The following is a 20544-nucleotide window of genomic DNA, read 5'->3' as shown; positions in this document are numbered from 1 at the left end:
ACCTCTGGAAAACATAGATATTTACATTTTGATTCATGACAGTAGCAAAATTACATTTTTGATGTAGCCATGAAAATAACTCTATGGTTGAGGGTCACCACAACATGAGGAACTATATTAAAGGGTCATAGCATGACCAAGGTTGAGGACCCAAGAGTCCTAGATCAATATGAGTTATCTCAAAGGCTTTCAGATTAACCTTTAAGATAAAGAAATCTTTATTTTTGAGATCAAAAGTATGCAATACTAGAAGATATCTAAAAAAGCACCAGAATACAATAAAACTGTGTCTATGATAAGCTCCCACAACATATGAAGTACTAAAATACCTGCTCTCTCAGCATTCCCATTTGCTGTAAAATACTACCCCTTTACATTTTTCTCAATGAACATAAAAATACCCTGTCTTGTTTGGCAGGAAAGCAATCTGCAGAATTATACCTTCCCTCACTCCCACACTCCCACACTCATTCTATCAACCCCCAAGGCAGGTGGAGGAGCTGGGCCTGAAGATCATAAGAGGGAGAACAGTCCTTGTTCCCTTGTCAGCTGTGGACTCTGGAGAGTATCCCCTACGCCATGCCTGGACAACACAGCAGAGCTGGCTCTGAAGGTGTAGGTATGGGAGAGCCCACCCTGCAGCCAGGGCTGCAGGATCTCCACAACACAGGGTAGCAATGGGATGTTCAGAAAGAGTTCCACCGAGAGCCCAACATTGATGGTGCAGCAGATACCAGGGTCCTCAAGCCTGTTGCTACCCTGTGTCGTGAAGATCCTGCAGCCCTTGATGCTGCGCTCACCTGTCTTTGCCACCAAGATGGGCTTTTCAGCATTACCATGACCAGTTCATCCCTTGCAGCAGTAAGCAAGGGGCATGGCCAGTTCTCCTGCTTTCAAATGCCTTAGGGTGGGTTGCACTGACTGCAGGAACATGGCCAATCAGCATGGATTCACAGAGTAAACAGAAAGAAAGGGAATTTTCTTGTCTGAATGATGCAGTTGAGATTTCCTCAAATGCAATCAAACGGCATTCTAAACCTCATTAATAAAACAAATAAAAATGATGATGGTTGCTGGCATGATACAATCTTGCACTTTATTTTAAATCTAAACAGCAGATCACCGATCATTTGCATAAGAGCAACTGAAGAAGGAATGAGACGTTGGACCACTGAGAGCTTGGTGAGAGCGGTGGAGACAATGGCAAGTCTGAGGGAAATGGGAAATCGAGAGTGGCATGACCTGACAGCTCAGCAAGCGCACCCTGGATGATGAGCGAAGCAAGGCAAGGAAACCAGCTGGGAAGCTAGTCTGAGAAAGCAAGTGAGGAACGATGGGGAGGAAGACTGTTCAGAAGACGCACCCACATTTGTCGACAGGTTAATACAGGCAGTGAAAGAATTGCTGATTACCCCAAGGCTCTTAGCTTGAGCCAGAATGGTCAGCAGATCACACTGAAGTCCACTGAATACTGAAATGGGTGGTTAGATTTGTTCATATGGTGTTCAGGTAAGAGTTCTAGCCTATAGGTATAAATCCTGGAGACAGCAATGCATAAAATGTAAAAAAGAGACTGTCGGGCAGTCAGGTGAGTGTGTAGACAGAAGCAGCCTATATTAGCACCTTTTCAATACTGTAACCGAGGTGATTATCCTAAAAAAGAGAGAGGTATATTTTGACCCATAATTAGAAAGGTTTCAGAACATGGTAACTGGCTCCATTGCTCTGGTCCTGTAGCTAGGCAGTGATCATGGACAGAAAACATGGCAGACCACATTGCTTTTCCAATGACAAAGAGAAAGAAAAGAGAGGAAGAGCAAGGGGTGGATAGTCTAAATGTCACCAGTGACCTTAATTCCTTCCATTACACCTCACTCCATCAATGTTCTATCCCCTCCCAACAGTGCATATACTGGGGATCAAAACTTCAACATACAAGTCGTGGGGGGTCCGTTAGGGTCCTAACATTAGTACAGCTCAAGGTATGAGTTTTTTTGTGGCTCTAATGCTAGAACTGAAGCTATAAGAAGGAATTAAGGGGTTGAAAGATGGCAATGAGGTAGCAGGAAAGTGGGCCCATGAGACATTCTGGAAGTTAAGGCAACAAGCATCTCCAGAATCAAATTTACAAATTACAAACCATGGCTGAGCTAAGTGATGATGGAGATTTCTGCCAACTACATATAACAAATTCAAGGGTACTGCTGAGATAGGTCAAGGGAAGTTTTTGCAGTGATGGGAGCATATTCTTGTTTATTGCAGACTCAAACAAGGGGCAAGAGAGAAAATGTGGATGCTAACTGTGGAAAATTCTAAGAGCTTTGTGATATATGCAAGGCCAGAAATGTGGCAGAGGCGAAGAGAATATCACTCGGCTTCATTTTTATTCACGTGTGTGTGTGCGCACATTCACATGTGTGTGCATATTAATATGTATGCATATTCACATGTGCATGTGTGGGCATGCGTGCACCATGGTATGCGCACTTCATGACATGTGAGTGAAGGTCGAAAGACAGCCTTGGATGTTAGTTCTCACCTTCTTCCCCGTTTCAGACAGGTGTTGCCTGCTTATTGTTGCAAACACTGTACTAGCTGACCCGGAGCTTCTAGGGGTTCTCATTTCTATACCCTCCTATCGCTCTGTAGGAATGCAGTGATTGCAGGTGCATATTAGCACATCTGGCTCTACGTGGGTTTTTAGGATCCACCCTCCAGTCCTCTTGCTTGCATGGTGCATGCTTTAGCTACAGAAACATCTCCCTGGCCAAAAAGGAAATGCTGGCTTTAATGAGGATAGGTCCGCATGTTTAAAAAACAAACAAACAAAAAAAACATTAGCATTATCAAATACTAAAATAGTAACCTGAGAGGAAGCATCCATGCTTTGATTACAAATAGACATGATGTGCAAACAAAAGAATCCTGTACCTAGAAAGCTGCTTCTCCTCTGTGAGCATTTGGTTCATTTTGCTCGAGGATAGTAGGGTTCCCTCACAGTAATTCAAGGCAACCTTGCTATATTCTCTACCACTGAATATCTACTTCTCCTTTTGATGAGAACATCATTCGCTATCAAATGCTTCTTGAAACAGACTGTTTGCAATTTTATAACTAATATTATTATGGCCTCTGAAGGGCTGTAGCTAAAATGGCAAATTTTCCATAAGTACCCTTATACTGAATATTTAAGTGGGACTTTATTTTATGTAAGTAAAAAGCTAAACTCTTCCAAAAGCAGAATGAAACATTTATTCCTTAAAAACTAGTGTCAAACCTACCAGTTTCATCCCTGTGCTCATGATTTCAAAACTTGAATAATTTAATTAATTCCCTATGTAACTGTATCTTTAAGCCTAGTTTCCCCACTTGGAGTTTCACAGGAGCCTTGATCATATAGATATTTGACAATTCTTTATTATCATAAACACTGCTGATTTTAGTATTTAATGAAATAATGGCTTTTACACTTTTAATTACCTAGTTAACATTCTATCGAGTATCACTGTTCTATCAGGCAATTCAATTTGGAGGTTTACATCTGAGAATAGCAATTATTTCCCTCAGATGTGTTGCTTTCTCTTCATTTATATTCCTTAAGATCGTCCTGGTTGCCTTTAAACATGTTAAAACCTACATTACAAGTTCTTAAATTTCTTGCAATTCATTGTCAGTTCAATTCACATCTAGTTAAAACTAATGTTTTTTTTCCTTCCTCAGTGTGATTATTTGTGTTAGAATATTTTCCGCTTGTCTATTAGCCTCATAACTACTACGTCACTCTTTTGAACAGAACACTAACTTCTTTAGTATTCTATTAGACATTTGCAGCATCTTGGTGGACTTCTATTTGCCGTCATCGAGACCTCTCTAACTAGACTAGAGAAGCGATGCCAACAGCTCCGAGAGAAGGAACTGAGTCGACACAAAGTGTGTGGTTTGAAAATGTCTCTGAGGGCCTCCAAACGGAGCTGGGCACAGCTGTGCTATTCTCGCTTCTTAAAGACTTTGAAATGTCAACAGCCCAGCCCTCTCTTCCATGGAAAATAATTTTTCCTCTATAAGTCTTTCCTATTGCTTGAAGGATTTAAAGTATAGACCCAGGACACAGGGCGGACAATACCACTATTGGCAGCTGCAGGTAACCCATGGGGGTGAGGCACACAGCACTTTCTCCAAGCTTGAATCAAACAGGATCTCACATATCTGATCTTGTTCTTGGGAAAAAAGGGGATAAAAGAGGCTGAGAGAAACACTCTTGGCTGGCGCTGACTAGCGTGTTGGGGGGATGTAGAAGTGTTAGTGAGAGGGATCCGGTATCGTTTTGTTTCATTAAAACCCCGGCTTGACAGGAAACGTAGGGGAAACTTACCCAAAGAAATGGTGTATCCGCTGTGCAGGCCAAAAAGTAGATTCTCCCACCGCTGCGTAGAATAAAGAAACTTATAGTGTTCTTTCTTTCATGTTTCTGGCCACAGACATCTTTCTTCCCTTCTTCTGCATTCACTATTGTGCTCTATTCTAGTCGCTTAATTTTCTTAAAAGTCTGAACGCCAAGAGCAAAAGCCCTTAGGAAGTTGTCCGCGATTGTGTGCCAATTCGGTTCAAAATCTATATAGATACTTGGACCAATGAAAATTAGTATGTGATTGGATTGCCCACTTTTAGTTTACCTTTTGATAAATGAGAGGAATTGAGTGAATTTGAGGGTGACATGAATTCTAATTCCCAGCACTGGAACTGGGATCCCGAGTTTTTTAGACTGCCGAAGAGTGCCCCGAAAGAGTTGGTGTAGAGCGACCGTCATTAGCTAGGATCATACTAGTTTTTCCGTCTTCAATACAAATGGTTTGGAGGGAACTTCACTCATAAGGACTGCAGAAATGTACTGTGTGCCTACTACATAGGCAAGATGGCCTTATAGCCCAGTGGATGTAAATCTTGAGATTTGTTTCCTCAAGAAAAAGCAAACTGTGGAAAGAACAGGAAGGCAGGATGAATGCTGGGTCCTGAGGGACGCAGTGACCTGAGGATGCGGTGATGTTGAAGATTACAGAGAGGACACAACTAGAGATTCAAGAGGCCAAACGCCACCACTAAATGACAAAAATCTAGAGTCGAGGGGAAAGAGCAGCATATGAAGATTGAAGGAAAACCAGATAAGTAATGTGAGTTCAGCTTTTAAAGCACCTTGGATGCCCCAGAAGTGCAGCACAGGACATCAGAAGGTGCAAGAACCTATGTGTTCTTCCCAGTAATGGCTAGCGTAAATACAAGAATCTTACCCACTGTTTCCTCAAAGGTTTCTGTGGTTGGAAACTCTGGCAAACCTCACTCACTATGTTTCACTTCTGAGGCTGATTGCAAAAGATTTCCCTCTTAGAATTGCAGCAACAATACTGTGAAAGCACAAAGTCCTCTTAGGACGCAAGTCCCAGCAAGTATCCCCACATCCACTGCCGCATACTTAAAAAAAAGTTTTTAATGTCAGTCTTGGAAAAACAATTATTTATGTCTAGAGCCTAAGGATGTTCACTGGATGGTGTGCCGTTCCTAGGCTCAGAGCAGGCAGATGTGTGCTGATTTTCATGGCTATGGCTTGGTGTTGGATATATTTCCAGCAGAGAACCTTTCCTTCTGTGTTTTGGTTAATTATTATGTATGTCTAGGATTTTCAGGTGGATGAAGAAAGACATACATAATATGTGCAGAAACCATATCATTTCTAGTTATTGAGTTCATAGAGACCCCTGTGAGGAATAATTAATGGAGATTTCAACTCTAGCCCACAAATTCTAAGTTTACATGTGCGTGTTAATATTTTCTTATTGAAAGTGCATAGTTCCGCCTCTTAGGGGGCAACAGGCAAGCACAATTACTTCCTCACAAAATGACTGTTCCAGTCTTTGCTTGATAACCTGTTTTCTATTCATTTTTTGCAAGCAGTGCAATCACCCAAGCAGATCTCCAGCAGTCTGAGAGCTTTCATCCAGAAGACTCCTATGCAAAATCCAACAATCCCCGTGTATTTATAAGTGATCACTTACTACACAGAGGCACATTTGGCCAGCAGAAGACCTAATCTGCCTCATGGAAAAATGACTTAACAGCAATGACTACAATAGAAAGGCTACTTGATTATTCATCTTTACTAGCCTAAATTCCATTGAATGTCAAAATTTATGAAAGCAAAAGCCCCCCACCTTTCAATTTACAAGTGCTGCAGGATTTTTGTTGTTACTGTTGTTGTTGGTTTGATTTTTTTTTTTTTTGAGACAGCATTTCTCTGTGTAGTTCTGGCTGTCCTGGAACTCACTCTGTAGATCCGTCTGGCCTTGAACCCACAGAGATTACCTGCCTTTGCCTCCCGAGTGCTAGTATTAAAGGCATGCACCACCACTGCCCTGCAGGATTTTAACTTTTAAATATTGCAACAAGCTCCTTTCGAAAACTGAACCAGAAGGCTGTCTTACAGGCATCTTGCCAGTGGGAGAGAGGTTTGTATAAAATCTAGAATCTACTGAGGAGCATGCAAGCGTTTTGTGTTGATTAATTCTGCCAAGAATACCGAACAGTCAGAAAGTGCGGAAAGATTAGCAAGAAAATAAGCTGGGATCACTGTCACGTCAGGCATCTCTGGGCACTTCCTGGTAGGATAGACGGAGTCCAGATTGTGCTGTCTTATAGGATTTCAGGGCAGCTTGCCCTAGCCACTCTTGTCCAATTAAAATGTGTTTTCACTCTTCAAGAAATCCATTCAGCAGACATTACTATCTATGTTCAGAATTTTTCTAGAGTAGCCTAAAATTAGAGCCTTCCTGACTGACTCTTTAACATTATAGCACACAGAGTTGGCCTTTGTGATCGAATGGCAGCTCCCTCCGTCAACATGATAGAACAGGTCTAATTGGACAAACCATGTGACACGTCCCTAGCACGGGATAGTGAACTGAATGTACACGAAGAGGGTTTTAACTTGTTCACTTTGTTTGGATGTTTCCCTAGCTACGTGATTATTTTGAGTGTGATGGGAGGAATACTGAGAACTAAACACATTTCAGAGAATTCGAGTAAACAATCTACAGTCTGAAAAGAAAAATTTAAGAGACAAGGTCTTGATCTACATACAGCCTTGGCTGGCCTGGAACTTGCTATGTAGACCAGCCTGGTCTCAAATCCATAAAGATCGGTCTGCCACAGAAAAAAAACAGAGGACACACAGAGGCTTATGTTTATGAAAGGAAACAACAAACTGTATCATTCAAAAGGAAGAAAGAAGGGCTGCTCCCACTCATGTGACTTTTCGAAAGTGTTTTCACGTTTTTATTTTCTCTCCTTTTGATGACCTTATTGCACCCGGTTGTATTTTGTATCTGTAACGAGATTTACCCCCTCAAGGATGGAAAATGTCGATTCAAGCCCAGGTGTAGTGCTGAGCGCACAGTAACTCCTGGAAGCACCTGCTGAGCAGAGTGTCACTTATCCAACTGGGCCCAGCTCCTGTGGAGAGCAGGGCACTGACTCGGGTCACAGGGAGCAGTGGGCATCTTTCTTGTCTTTCTTCTTGGGTCCAGAAAAAAAGTCAGACTCAGAAATGTCAAACCTAGGGCTGGAAAAACGGTTCAGCAGTTGAGAATGCTTGCTGCTCTTTCAGAGGGCCCGCCTCAGGCAGCTCACAACTGCCTATAACTCGACCAAGCTCCAGGAAACTGGACACTACCCTCCGGTTTCCATAGGCATGGAATATAGTCCTCAATGTAAAAGGCATAATTTCACACACATGCAAACATATAAATAAAAATAATAAGATAAATCTTTTGGGGGGGCTGGTGAGAAGACTCAGTGGTTAAGAGCGCTGACTGCTCTTCCAGAGGTCCTGAGTTCAATTTCCCAGCAACCACATGGTGGCTCACAACCATCTGTAATGAGATCTGGTGTCCCCTTCTGGTGTGCAGGTGTACATAGAAGGAATGTTGTATACGTAATAAAGAAATAAATCTTTTAAAAAAAGATAAATCTTTTAAAAAAATCAATAAGTGTGCTAGAATTAATCTGAATAGTTTTCACAAAAGAGATACTGTTTTAATACTTTAAAAGGTATTTCCATTTTTAGCAACAAGAAACATACACATATATGTTTATGCCTATTCATATAAATGTATTTATAAATCCTCATTAATTTATGCATGAGTACATATGTCTATGTAACTATAAATTTATAATATACTAGTGTAATAATGTATATATTACATGTATATATATTTCCTATTACAGAAGTCATCAAACAAAAACTGACCACAACCAAGCATATTTTATATACAGTCCACCCTTTTTAATATACTTTAACCTTGCTATCAAATTCTATATAGTACAATATACTGTATTTTTAATCACATACAGAAAATTGTGCTTATATTTCCATTACATATGGAAAAATAGACATATATTTTTGTTTTGTAGCTACTTTCTTCCTTTCCTAAGCTACATGATTTCTCAGTTTACTACTTTGTATATCATAAATTTATCTAAAAGAGACAAATAGTAAGTAATAAAAGTCTTTTGTTCATTAATTCACAGCACATCAACCTTGATGTGCAAGTATGAAGACTCGAGCTTGAATCCCCAGGGTCTATGAAAAGACTAGACATGTCAATACATGATAACACAAATAACACATCTATATTCCTAGAACTCTTACAGCAAGATAAGAACAAGAAGCTTCCTAGAAGCTTGTGGACCAGTCAGACTGGATCACCCGGCAGCAAATAACCACAAAAAAAAAAAAGAAAGAAAGAAAGAAAGAAAGAAAGAAAGAAAGAAAGGAAGAAAGAAAGAAAGAAACTAAATCTTAAAGAAAGTGGTTGCCAAAAAATGCTACCATGGCAAGTAAAAACCTATACACACAGTACGAAGCTGGTGTGATGCTCATGCTCTCTCTCTTTCTCTCTTCCTCTCCCTCCCTCCCTCCCTCCTCCTCTCCCTCCTTCCCTTACTCTCCCTCTCTCCTCTTATCTCCCTTTCAAAAATAAACTTCAAAGCAAACTCACGGAAGACTATTGCTTCAATTGTTTCCTGTCACAATGTTTTTAATGGGAAGCCCCCATTGTGAGCAATTTCCAGAGACACTAGTTTATGGGAGATGACTACGATATACTTCAGTTCAGATGAACTCATGGATAATTAAGAAAGCTCCGGTACCCGTAGCCCGCTGGCTGCAGCTACAGGGGTGTGTGCGCTCACTGTGAAAAGGGAACACACCACGTGGGCGTTCCCAAGACAATGAAGTGAACCGTGTCGAGGTGGGCGCTGCAGGTGCACCCGACGCTACCAATCTGCTCAGGTCCTTTCATCCTTCAAAAGACATTTGTTTTCGTCAAGTTTCTCCATAAGCAGCATCACTAACTCTGCTTGCTGCCCCAATCAGTTTGGAGGAATGGCTCCCTTCAATGCCTGGGGCTCATTTTAACAGGCTTAGTCTTATTCTTCAATCGATACGAAAGCTCTCGCTGCCGCCCGCACTTTCTTTCCCTTTGTTTCCAAGTCATCAGCTCTTTTAGAACTGCACATGTTTGCTGCCTATACTTTCCCTTCTTGGCTATTTCTCTAACACTCTTAAATTCCTTGCTACACCTTCACCTTCCCAGGCTAGACACTCCCTTGAGAATGACCAATGTCTTGTTCTCGCATAATGGGATCACATCCTATCAAATACTCCGATTCTACTAAAATCACATGAAGTGATGTATCTGAAAGTGCTTGCTGGGATTTAAAGTCGTGCATGAGGATAGTGTGGTGCTATCACGCTCGCACACTTGGAACCATCCAGCAAATTTCCACAGTAACAGCACCGAAAGAGCCTGATGCCCTGTATTACTCTGCTCCTGTCACGTTCCTCTCATACCTGTGTTGTCCCATAATCTATAGACCTGGGCTGGGGAAATGGGTAGATACGGTGCCAGCAGCATGAACATCAGGATCTGGTTTTTAGAACCCCAACATCTACATAAAAGCCAGGTGTGTGGGATGTATGCAAATAACCCCAGCACCGAGAGATGGAGGCTGGTGGGGTCTCTAAGATTTGATGATCAACCAGTATAACCAAAATGGTAAGCTCTAGGTTCAGTGAAAAACCTGGTCTCAAAACATAAGACGGGGGCTGGAGAGATGGCTCAGAGGTTAAGAGCATTGCCTGCTCTTCCAAAGGTCCTGAGTTCAATTCCCAGCAACCACATGGTGGCTCACAACCATCTGTAATGAGATCTGGTGCCCTCTTCTGGCCTGCAGACATACACACAGACAGAATATTGTATACATAATAAATAAATAAATAAAAAACAAACCACAAGATGGAAAAGTAATTGAAGAAAACATGCTCACATCAACCTCTAGCTTCCACACATGTCCACAAAGGCAAGCATAACCAGATACAAATAAAGCTCTTCTTTCTCTCACTCTTGCTATCGCTCTCACACACATCTATCTATCATCCACTTATCTATCATCTATCTATCTATCTATCATCCATTATCTATCTATCTATCTATCTATCTATCTATCTATCTATCTATCTATCTATCTATCTATCTCCCTATATATGCTCAATCAAATACAGCAGTTATAGTAAAAAAATAATTTAGAAATTTTAAAACTACAGATTTTCTCACGCAGTTTTGCTACTCAAAACCTCATATTCATCCTCTGTCCGCTACAAAGTTTCCATCAGTTCAAGCAGCTGATGGCAATCTGCCCTACTATTTGAGCATTTTTATTACTATACATCCACCCTACTCGTTCCCCCTCTCCAAATACCAAACTCTGACTCTCCTCTATGCTTCTGTGGATGTCTTTGCTGGCCCTTATGCCTTATGCTTCCTATACTGACCATTCAAGTCTTCCTACCCATCCTCCCTGAATGGTCTAAAAACAGCTGTCTTCCAGATATGGGTTAAAGCTACATATAACCCCACCCAATCCATCTGCAAAGTTTTCGATGCTAGGAAACTACTTATATATTGGGAGGTTTTAATTAACCAGTAGGTATATATTCTCTCTAGAGAAATATTTGTCTCAAAGAAGATTCTTAATCAAGATCTACAGCATCAATTTGTGCTTAGGTTATCATTACTGAGCATTAGTGTACTGAGGAGGTAAGCTGACCACCCAGAAAAGTCCATCATTAGCTTTTAAGTATGTGTTATTAAGGCCTTTCAAACACAGTAAAACCCAAAGAGCCAGGACATAATAAATAATTGATATTTTCTTTATGAATTTTATCATCCATAATTTATACATTGATAAATTTTTAGCTTTGAGAAAGCATAAAATAGATGGTAAATATAGCAAAATCTTTTATTAACTAATAGAAAACACTAACTAGTTCTATTGAAATTTTCATAAGAAAACAACATTAGGTACCACCAAGAATATGCATCACTGGAAAAATGGAAAGATAATAAATGCTTGGATCTGGACAAATGGTACTTGAGACTCTTATCTCTGGAGCTGGTTCATTTGTCTTCCCAGCTGCTGATAGACTTGAATCTTTGGAACAGCCCCAAGACTCTTGCCCTCCTGAAGTCTGACATGCACACAGACTCTGAGGTCAGCAACTGTAGTCTATGCTCCTCTTCTAGGATTACTCTGAAACTGAAGCTACCTTAAGAAAGGGAAAAAAGGACGGGCCATTTTCCAAGGCCTTTGTCCCATGGAACTGGCTTTGTTTTAGCAAGGCACACAGCCTGCCAGTGTCGCCACCTGAAGGAAAATGAACTAAGATTAGTAGTATCATGAGGTTGGCCTAGATCTGTGGTTTTCAAACGCTGACTGTGTCCTCCAGTCACCTGAAGTGTTTTAAGAGAACACCCACTCTTGATCACAGCACTCGGACACTATACCATGCTTAGCAAGACCTTATTTGTGTGAATTGGCTAGCTCTGAGAACCACAGCAAAATCTTTAGACCGAGTGGCTAAAACAACAGGCATTTGTTTCTTACAGGTTTTGAGGCTAGAAAGTCCAATATCAAGAGGTCGAGAGATTTGATTCTGATGGAAGTTCTCTGTGGCTTTCAAATGGCTGGCTCCTTGCTGGGTTTTTATGGGATGGGAAAAGACACAGCTCTTGTCTTTTTTTTCTCTGAGGCATTAATTTCTTTTATGACAGCTTGAACCTCATGACCTATTTATCCTTTAGAAGTCTCATTTCTAAGTACTAGCACCCTGATAGGGGTTCGACATGGAATTTGTGGGGGAAGCACACAATAACACCTGCCCTGTCTAAAGTGTGGCCAGGATTGGAAACTCATGACCTCAGTCAAGGTCTATGATCACATTTGCGGAGAAGCAAACCTGAGGGTGATAGCCATGCTGATGGATCCTGTGAGCAGCTCTTGACTCTGCATTACTGTGTCACAAGTGACACCTTTACATGTTCTCTTCAAGAAAACTTGTAGATGAACGTGGATGACAATTTAGTTATAGAAATCAGTTGTAATCGGCTGATGATGTGATTGAAAACCATGATCACCTCAGGAAGGTTATGTATATCTGTCCAGCATTTCAAAGTATGTGATCAGGATTTGGGTAGGAGCCATGATATCTGCTTTAAAGGGTCACTTTTTAAAAGGGTCATTTTTTCTATGTATTCCTATTCAAGATACTGAGTTAGTCAGTTTGAGAAAGATCTAGTATAAGACCCATGCTTAGAGGAAGGCAGAGAGAGACAGATGGAATGATTCTCTATGAGGGAAAAGCTACCTGTAGCCTAGTTACTCATAAATACTTTAATCCAACCTCCTTCTTTCCAAATTATAAATAAATTATTCTTTTCAAAAATATGAAGAAAGTATTTCCAAAGAAATTTATAAAATTTATGCCTTATGAACAAACACACGAAAAGACTCACACTTAATGAATCAGAGCAGCAAGTTCACATCAACCAAGACCCTGAATAATTGAGTTTACTTTAATATCTGTGAGCAAATATCAGAAGAAATAAAAGACAATTGAACCTATTTTAACCATGGGAATTTTCAGCAGAAGCATCTGTTAACCCATCCTTTTAAAATTACGCTAACCACTATGCTTTCCAAATTATATTAGCAAAGTAAAAATTCGTTTACTAATAACATCAAACACCATCAGTTTCATCCCTATCCAACTCTTCATCAAGGTGGGGAGGAAATGTGCCAAGTTTGCTTGATTACATAAATCAGTGCTCAAAGGAAGTAATGATAAAAGAGGAAATAACATCAAAAACGTAAAAAGGGAGGGAGGAGAATGTAGAGAAGAACATCTGGAAGACAACCATAATAAAAGAGCAAATCCCCTAACTTCTGCTCTTCACCTCTTCACAGCTGGCAATATCTCACCTGTCCCAATCCCCACCCATTTGAATTCAGTTCCATTTTTTAAAATGCTGCATGCATGCTATGTGTAAGAATAAACTATGCCCTGTACTTCGCCTTTATGATTAATCAAATGGTAGGAGAACTCTAAGAAATGTGTATCGTGAGATGCCACTGTACTCCCCATCTTCCTCACTCTGGCTGTTGTGTTATTTTCAGAACTGTCTTGGGCCACCAACCTCTCATGGTCCTTCTGACGAAATTTATCCAATCCCATGGCTTTGGGCTGATGGGAAGCAGAGTCTTTATGGAGAAGATCTTTTGTTTCTTATTACTGACCACATCCCGTCATCCTCTCATCTCTAACACATGAACAGCATACACACAGAGAAGCACATTCACCCTGAACTCTGAAACATAACCAGGTTCACGCACATCAACTCATCAACAGTTAAATGCTCTCTTATGGCTACCATGGCAACCATCCATGCAATATTAAGCATGGGCACTTTGCTTTTTATGCATAGATAATAGAGTGTGTGGATCTAGGTGATCCTCAGAAATATATCTGAGAAAATCACTGAAAATGAGGGTCTGGTGCCCGAAGAGGCATTACTGATGAACAGACCAAGGTAATGCTGACCAAAGTCTTGACTGAGAAACAGAAGCAAAGAGAGACCAACAGAAAATGGCAGACCTCAATAATAGAGAGCTAACCCTAAGGCCTTGAACATTGAAGGACTTAATAGGCATGTCCTCCAGATGCCAAGTCTAAGAAGCTAATGAAGACTACAATACAGTCTTTGCTCTTGAAGAGCTGGTCTAGTGGGGAAGACAGATGTCCTGCCAGAAAATACAGTATATGGTAAAAACAGATTAGGAAATATAGTAAGAGACAGATCACTCACACATAAATCACCAGCTGTGGATTTCAGCTTATAAAGACCACAAAGAGACTGTTAACCCTTCTTTATCCATTACACATAACTACCATCATGTTTCAGGATCTTTGTAAGTTGACAGAACACAGTCCAGAAACAACCACCACGTATCAGCAGTTCAAATAATTTTAATGATTGCTTTTTAATTTTAATTATTGCTCTCTATGATTTTTTTATTATTGTCATAAAACAGTGTTTGGTGAATTTTCTTTATATGTGTGCACAGGTACACACATGCATATGTGCGTGTACATATGCAGAGGTCACAGGATAACCTCAGGTGTCCTTCCTCAGGTGCGACCCACTTTTGTGTGAGACGGTCTGCCATTGGCCTAGAGCTTTGTCTAGTAGGCGGGACTGTTGGGACAGTAGGCTCCATAGACACGCCTGTGTTATTCAGTCTTCACCACTGGAATGTCAACCAGAAACCATCACACGTGGCTTCACCGTGGGCTCTCAATTCCAGTCCTTATGCTTACAAGGTACGTACTTTGCCATCTGCACCATCGTCTCCCAATCAGAAGATTTCCTGAGTGATGGAAATGCGCTGAAATTGCCCTACGTTGTAGTCACACACACAGATGACTAAGATGCACTTCAGTTGTTACGGTTAGTGTGAGCAAAGGAAGTGAGTGATTTCACTTTGATAGACTATGAATCAATCACATACGCCTAGTGGCCATGGTACTAAGCAGCATAATTTAAAAACTGAATTATTTTTTAGGAATGTGCAACAGCATAAAATATTTCCTTTTAACACCTAATGCGTGTAATACATATATCAGAAGAATTGCAGATATAGATAAAAATTGGTTCCCATTACACAAGCCATGTATTAACACTCCAGATAATTCTAATGACTTCAGATACATGCATGTATGTATCTTACTTAAATTGGCTCTCGCCATTAGCATTAAAGTTTGAGTGGAAGCATTTTAAAATATTTGAGAACTAACACATTTAACACATTCACAGATTGCTGGAAAAGACAGTTACTCTCAACTATCTGTCAATGGAGTAAAAATCATAAAAGTTAGGATGCGGTTCTTGGGGGTGGTATTGATTTATTTATTGGCTCTTGTTGTTTTTGAGACAGATTTTACTCTGTAGAAGAGGCTGTTGGTCTAAAGCTCACTATGTAGCTCAGGTTGGTCATGAACTCACAAGAACCTCCAGCCTCAGCCTCTCAAGTGCTAGGATTATAGGCATAAACCATCATGAATGGCTTAAAAATAAGATTTAAAGGTCTTTGGTGTGGGGTTGAATCAGAACATGTGGGTGGAGGGCACAGGTGTCAAGACCTCTTCAGCCCTGCTGGGTTCTTTATGTGCAGCAGACAACAGCAAAGGAAGGGAAACAGTAGTCCAGGTGGGGCTACCTTCATCACGAACAGTATGGATTTGCCACAATATTCAAGATTACATTGAGGTCGCCTAAATATGACAGACTATGCTTCATTTTTTAAAAGGGAAATAAATGCAACATGGAAATGTACAAGGAAAGTCACCAGGGGCATTTGCAGGAAAGCAAACAGGACTGAATGCTACATCTCGTTCCAAAACTCAAGTCTGTAAATTCTCAACAGGAAAATACACTATCGGAGTGAACACAAAAGGCATCATCAAGGCATGGTGGCACATGCCTCCTACATCAGATCTTAGAATGTGGAGGCAGGACGATCAGGAGTTCAAGGCCATCCTTGGCTACACAGAGTTTTTAGGGCCAGCCTGCTACAGGAGACCCGGTCTAAAGCAAAACGAATAAACAAAAGACACAAAAACAAACCACAGAAAAGGAACAAAGACTAACTAGGCTGTGTGATGCCAGGAAAGTCATTTGACTTCTCTGTATCTATGTTGTCTCATCCGTAATTTATATCAGAAGGAGAAGGAAATGAGAAGATGGGTAGACATTCACAGGAATGGTACCAAAAGGATGCTCAAGTCGGTGGCAAGTGGATCTAAAGCACCAACTATTTCCTTTAGGCGCCGTGGTCTTGGCTGGCAGAGCCATTTCCAGACACAATCTGAGACAGACATTAGCAAACAGGTACTCAAATTGAACTCCCAGGACAGACCCATTCAGACCTCCCTGAAGTGGGAGGAGAGGGGGAAACAGATCATGCTTCCAGAAGAAAATTGTTTCCCAGAAGCAAAATTTTCCCAATAGACAATGTTAGTGAGACCCTTCATTTCTAGTGTAGAAATAATTCATTGATAAGGTAATTTCTTCCGCAAACTTCTCTCTTGAGAGCAGCCCCGCTCTGAATGTGGCAGTGGCGAGGGGGGGCGGGAATCCCATGTACAAGAAAGTGTTATCATGCTAATCAAAAGTAATAAATTTCCTGAATGGTGACTAGTTATTATTTGGAGGTAGATGACTCGCTGTAGAGGACAAACTGAGAGTCAACACTGAAGGAGCCCCTGGTACCACACCCAGAACCCACTGCAGTCATAATTGTTGCAGGGGCCTTAGGGTATGACCCATTTTTAACGTGGCCCCCACAGCAGTGAGACATGACAAGGAAGTTCAGAATCTCACCTGTTACCTATTTAACAAGAGTGTGCAAACATGAGGATTTGTTGGCCCTTGCAGCTCTGTGACTGGCTTAATTCTAAGACCCCAAGGTCTCATGAATGAAAAGAAGTGATTCCTTAATGGCTCTTCAAGCGCCTCGGTTCCCTCCATGACTCACGGTCCTACCTTCGTATGGGAAAATCAAATAGCTTGGTTCAAACGATCAGGACGCGTGGGACTCAGACAGTGATACTGCCCTGATCACAGAGATGTTCTTAACTGTCAACAGTGAGTACTTCAGTGAATTCTCCTGGATAATGGTATGAATAGTGGTCTAACTATCTAAGAATTGCCAGCATGCATCACTCCCTCAGTCAGTACTCAAACCTTTTACTGAGCACATTTTATGGTGGTAGGTACGGTACCTGGATGGCTCCAACAACTGAAGATCCCCAAACACCGATGTCTACATGGACGGGCATTAAAGGGGAGACTGAATTTTCCATTTGTAGATAATGTTACTCAGTTTTGCACAATATGCCACCGGAAGGTCAATATATCTATCCCTTTGACCAGTGTCCCCAGGTCAGCTTATTTGTAGCAATGCAAAGGGCTGCTTTAAAATGGCGAGGGATAAAAACAGTCTTCTCAGAGTAATAGTCATTAGAAAGAAAAGAAAAAGGAAGGGAGAAGGAAGGGAGGAAGGAAGGATGGATGAAAGGAAGAAAAGAGAGAGGAGAGAGAATGAGAAAGGAAGAAAAGAAAGAAAGAAAGAAAGAAAGAAAGAAAGAAAGAAAGAAAGAAAGAAAGCTCCTATTTCAGTTACAATGGATAGGCTTAGATTTGATGCCTTGACATGAGCCTATAAATGTCTTGAACAATGCATTCAGTTCTTCCCCCTTATGATCTATGTCTTCAAATGCATGTGGACAATAAGCCAAAATCCATACAACCCTAAGCAGGCTACAGGTAATGCCTTATGGGGGAAAAAAATAAAAATCAACTTTGTAAATGTGTGATTTGCGTATAATGGGATCCAGCTCAGTTATAAAAACCAGTGAGTGCTGATACTCCCTATGACACAGGTAAACCTTGAAAACCTTCTGCTGAGTGAATGAGGCCAGGCATGAAAGGCTGCACGTTTCAGGATTCTGTTCGGATGAAATGTCCAGAGCAAGCTTGTCAATAGACACAGACCGCTGATGGATGGGATGGGAATGTCTATTAATGAGCAAGGAGGGCTTATGACATGCTCTGGGATCAGATGCCAATAATGACACACAACTCTGACTCTGCAAAATACCCCCAAACCTTACACTTCAAACAGATGAACGGTGTGGCAATTGATGTTGTTTTTCTTAATTAAAACCATTCTTAAAGTAGTCTTGGGCATCTGTTTTGCTGAAGTCCAGAGCAACACTGTAATTTGCATCCCTAATACCGCAAGATCTCCTTAAACAATAGTTTAAGTATCAAGGGGACCTTGCTTTGTTGCTAAAATGCCTATGAGTGGAATGCGGAAATGCAAATTCAACAGGTGTGGATTAGAAGAGTTCTTCCAACGCTGGGGGGGGACCTTCCAGACTTGCATTCAACTGCAAGCCTGCAGTCAGGCGGAGGCAAGGGACTGGGGGGGGGGGGGTCCTGCTGTCTTACACGTGAGCGGTGTGCAAGGCGTCCAGCACACCAGTTCTGAACACCTTCATCAAGCCTCAGGGACTGAAGTGAGGTACAGAATAAACAGAGAGAGGTACAGGCAGCCATCACTATAGTGGCGACACAATTCTCATCAGAACTAGAAAGGACTTCTGTTTACAAAGGCCAGGACTCCAAAAGCAGCACCACCCACTGGCTGGAAATGCACTCCGAATATATCATTTATTATAAACAATCTAAAAAGTTAAAAGTAGGGTTATGGGACTGATGGGAGCTAAACAGTTAAAATCACAAATCGAGGCATACATCCTAAATTTTAGGTTCATGGCTCCAAATAGTCCTTTAATCACCATGAAGGCTGCTTTCAGTAAGAAAATAGAAACACACACACACACACACACACACACACACACACACACACTGGTGATTCAAACAGTTGGTCGCAGAGCCCAACGTCGTCTAACACGTTTATGGTATGGAGGGCTTTGAGGAAAATCTGGGTCTCCAGTAAGCCCATCACCAGCAGCTCTGGAAGCTGGGGCAGAATGCTCCTAGGGATTTGACCGAAACTTTTTTTTGTAAATGGCTGCCTGGACTTGAACGTGACCAAACTGAAAGTACTAGAACCACCGAGAAATCAGGTCGGTGCTTGTTCAGTTCAGTATCTTTCAGGCGAGTGCGTGTAATTCAAGACAGACTCGTGTACTTTCCGTACAGGTCCACAGTCCTGGCAGCATAAAAATGAACGTTCCGGTCGCAGCCCCTCGCCACCGCTCGCTGGATTGTATTTCCAGTCACCGACTCATCCTCGTATATAGGTCTACAAGGCTGTTTCCACAGTTTGCAACGCGGAGAAGAGAGGGCGCGCAAGAGGGGACCCTGACTCGGCAGACTCGGGGGTCCAGGTGTCCTGACCACTCGAGCCACAGTACGGGGGCCCGGCAGGTGGCGGCCTCGCGGTTGAGGGGGAGTGGAGGCGCAGTCCGCGGGGTGACATCTAGAAGGCCAGGCCAGGGTGACTTCCAGGGTGCTGCCGACTGTTCTGAAAACCTCCCCCAGCCGTGTCCCAGGGACTGAGCCCCGCTCGGCCGCCCCGCGGAGGTCCTATCACTTACCCAGGCGACACACGCACAGTAGCTGGATGCACACGAGGAAGCGCTGCAGGATTCGCATCTCCAGCCTGGTCCGCGACCCCTCGCTGGCCGCTGGGGTGCAACTTAGGGTGCGGAGGGTGGGGACACTGAGGCAGGGGACGCCGATGACTGGCCAGGGTCTAGTTGGACATGTGATGAATGAGAGAGAGAGAAGAGACGGGAAGAGAGAGAGAGAGAGAGAGAGAGAGAGAGAGAGAGAGAGAGAGAGAGAGAGAGAGAGAGAGAGAGAGAGAGAGAGAGAGAGAGAGAGAGAATAGGCGATTGCGGGGCTAGACACGCGTGGGCGCGGGAACCGAGCCCGGACGAGGCGCGGGGCTTAGGGCCGGACGCTGTCCCCTGCCTGAAAGGGCTGCGGCGGCGGCCAGGATCTGAGCGCTCGCAGCCAGCGGCGCGGGAGTGCGGGAACGCGCTCGGGGCTGGGCACGCGCGGCGCGCGGGGGCAGGGGCGGGGGCGCAGGAGCGCGGGCGGGGGCCGGGGTCGCGCAGCGGCAGGAGAGGGGCGTGGCCGATCCCAGCCTGTCCCAGCCCTGCGCCCCTCCTCCGCCCCGGGCTGGAGGTGGAGTGGAACTCGCTGGGTCTGAGAATCTTCGCTGGAGGGGGGAGTACGAGGGGGGGAACTCGCTTCATTAAGACTCCTTCATCCCCCCCCCCCCGTAGGAAGATACAAGAGGAGGCTGGGTCCCCATTGTCCGCCACAGCTTGGGACTGACCTTTGGGCTTCACCCCTGGGAAAGCCTTTCGTTTGGTTTTTGTCGTCTCTGCCGTTGCCAAGTGGGTCCTAGCAGGAAGGGGTGAGGGAGCCTGGGTAAACTGCGTTCTCCTCCCTCTTCCTTTGCATTTTCCAAGTAAGTAAAGTAGTTCCAGCCCCTATTACCACTAGGGCAGTTAACTCCAATCATCTTCAGTCCTGTTGTGACCATTTGGTCCGGGCT

General features: G+C 42.7%; 1 protein-coding gene across 4 annotated transcripts in view; it reads right to left on the bottom strand.

Moving 5' to 3' along the window:
- Positions 1–20030, bottom strand: part of Ptprz1 (protein tyrosine phosphatase receptor type Z1) — a 171788-nt gene extending 151758 nt beyond the window's left edge. For all 4 annotated transcript variants that reach the window (XM_075953832.1, XM_075953833.1, XM_075953834.1 and 1 more), the window contains exon 1: positions 19574–20030. In XM_075953832.1, coding sequence (XP_075809947.1) covers positions 19574–19631 — 58 coding nt within the window. In that variant the 5' untranslated portion in view covers positions 19632–20030. The remainder of the gene's footprint in view (positions 1–19573) is intronic.
- Between the last annotated feature and the right edge of the window lie 514 nt (positions 20031–20544).

This window comes from Microtus pennsylvanicus, chromosome 19 (assembly GCF_037038515.1).
Source record: "Microtus pennsylvanicus isolate mMicPen1 chromosome 19, mMicPen1.hap1, whole genome shotgun sequence".
NCBI lineage: Eukaryota > Metazoa > Chordata > Mammalia > Rodentia > Cricetidae > Microtus > Microtus pennsylvanicus.
The sequence above is the reverse complement of the archived record's forward strand: the minus strand, read 5'-3'. Positions and strand labels throughout refer to the sequence as shown.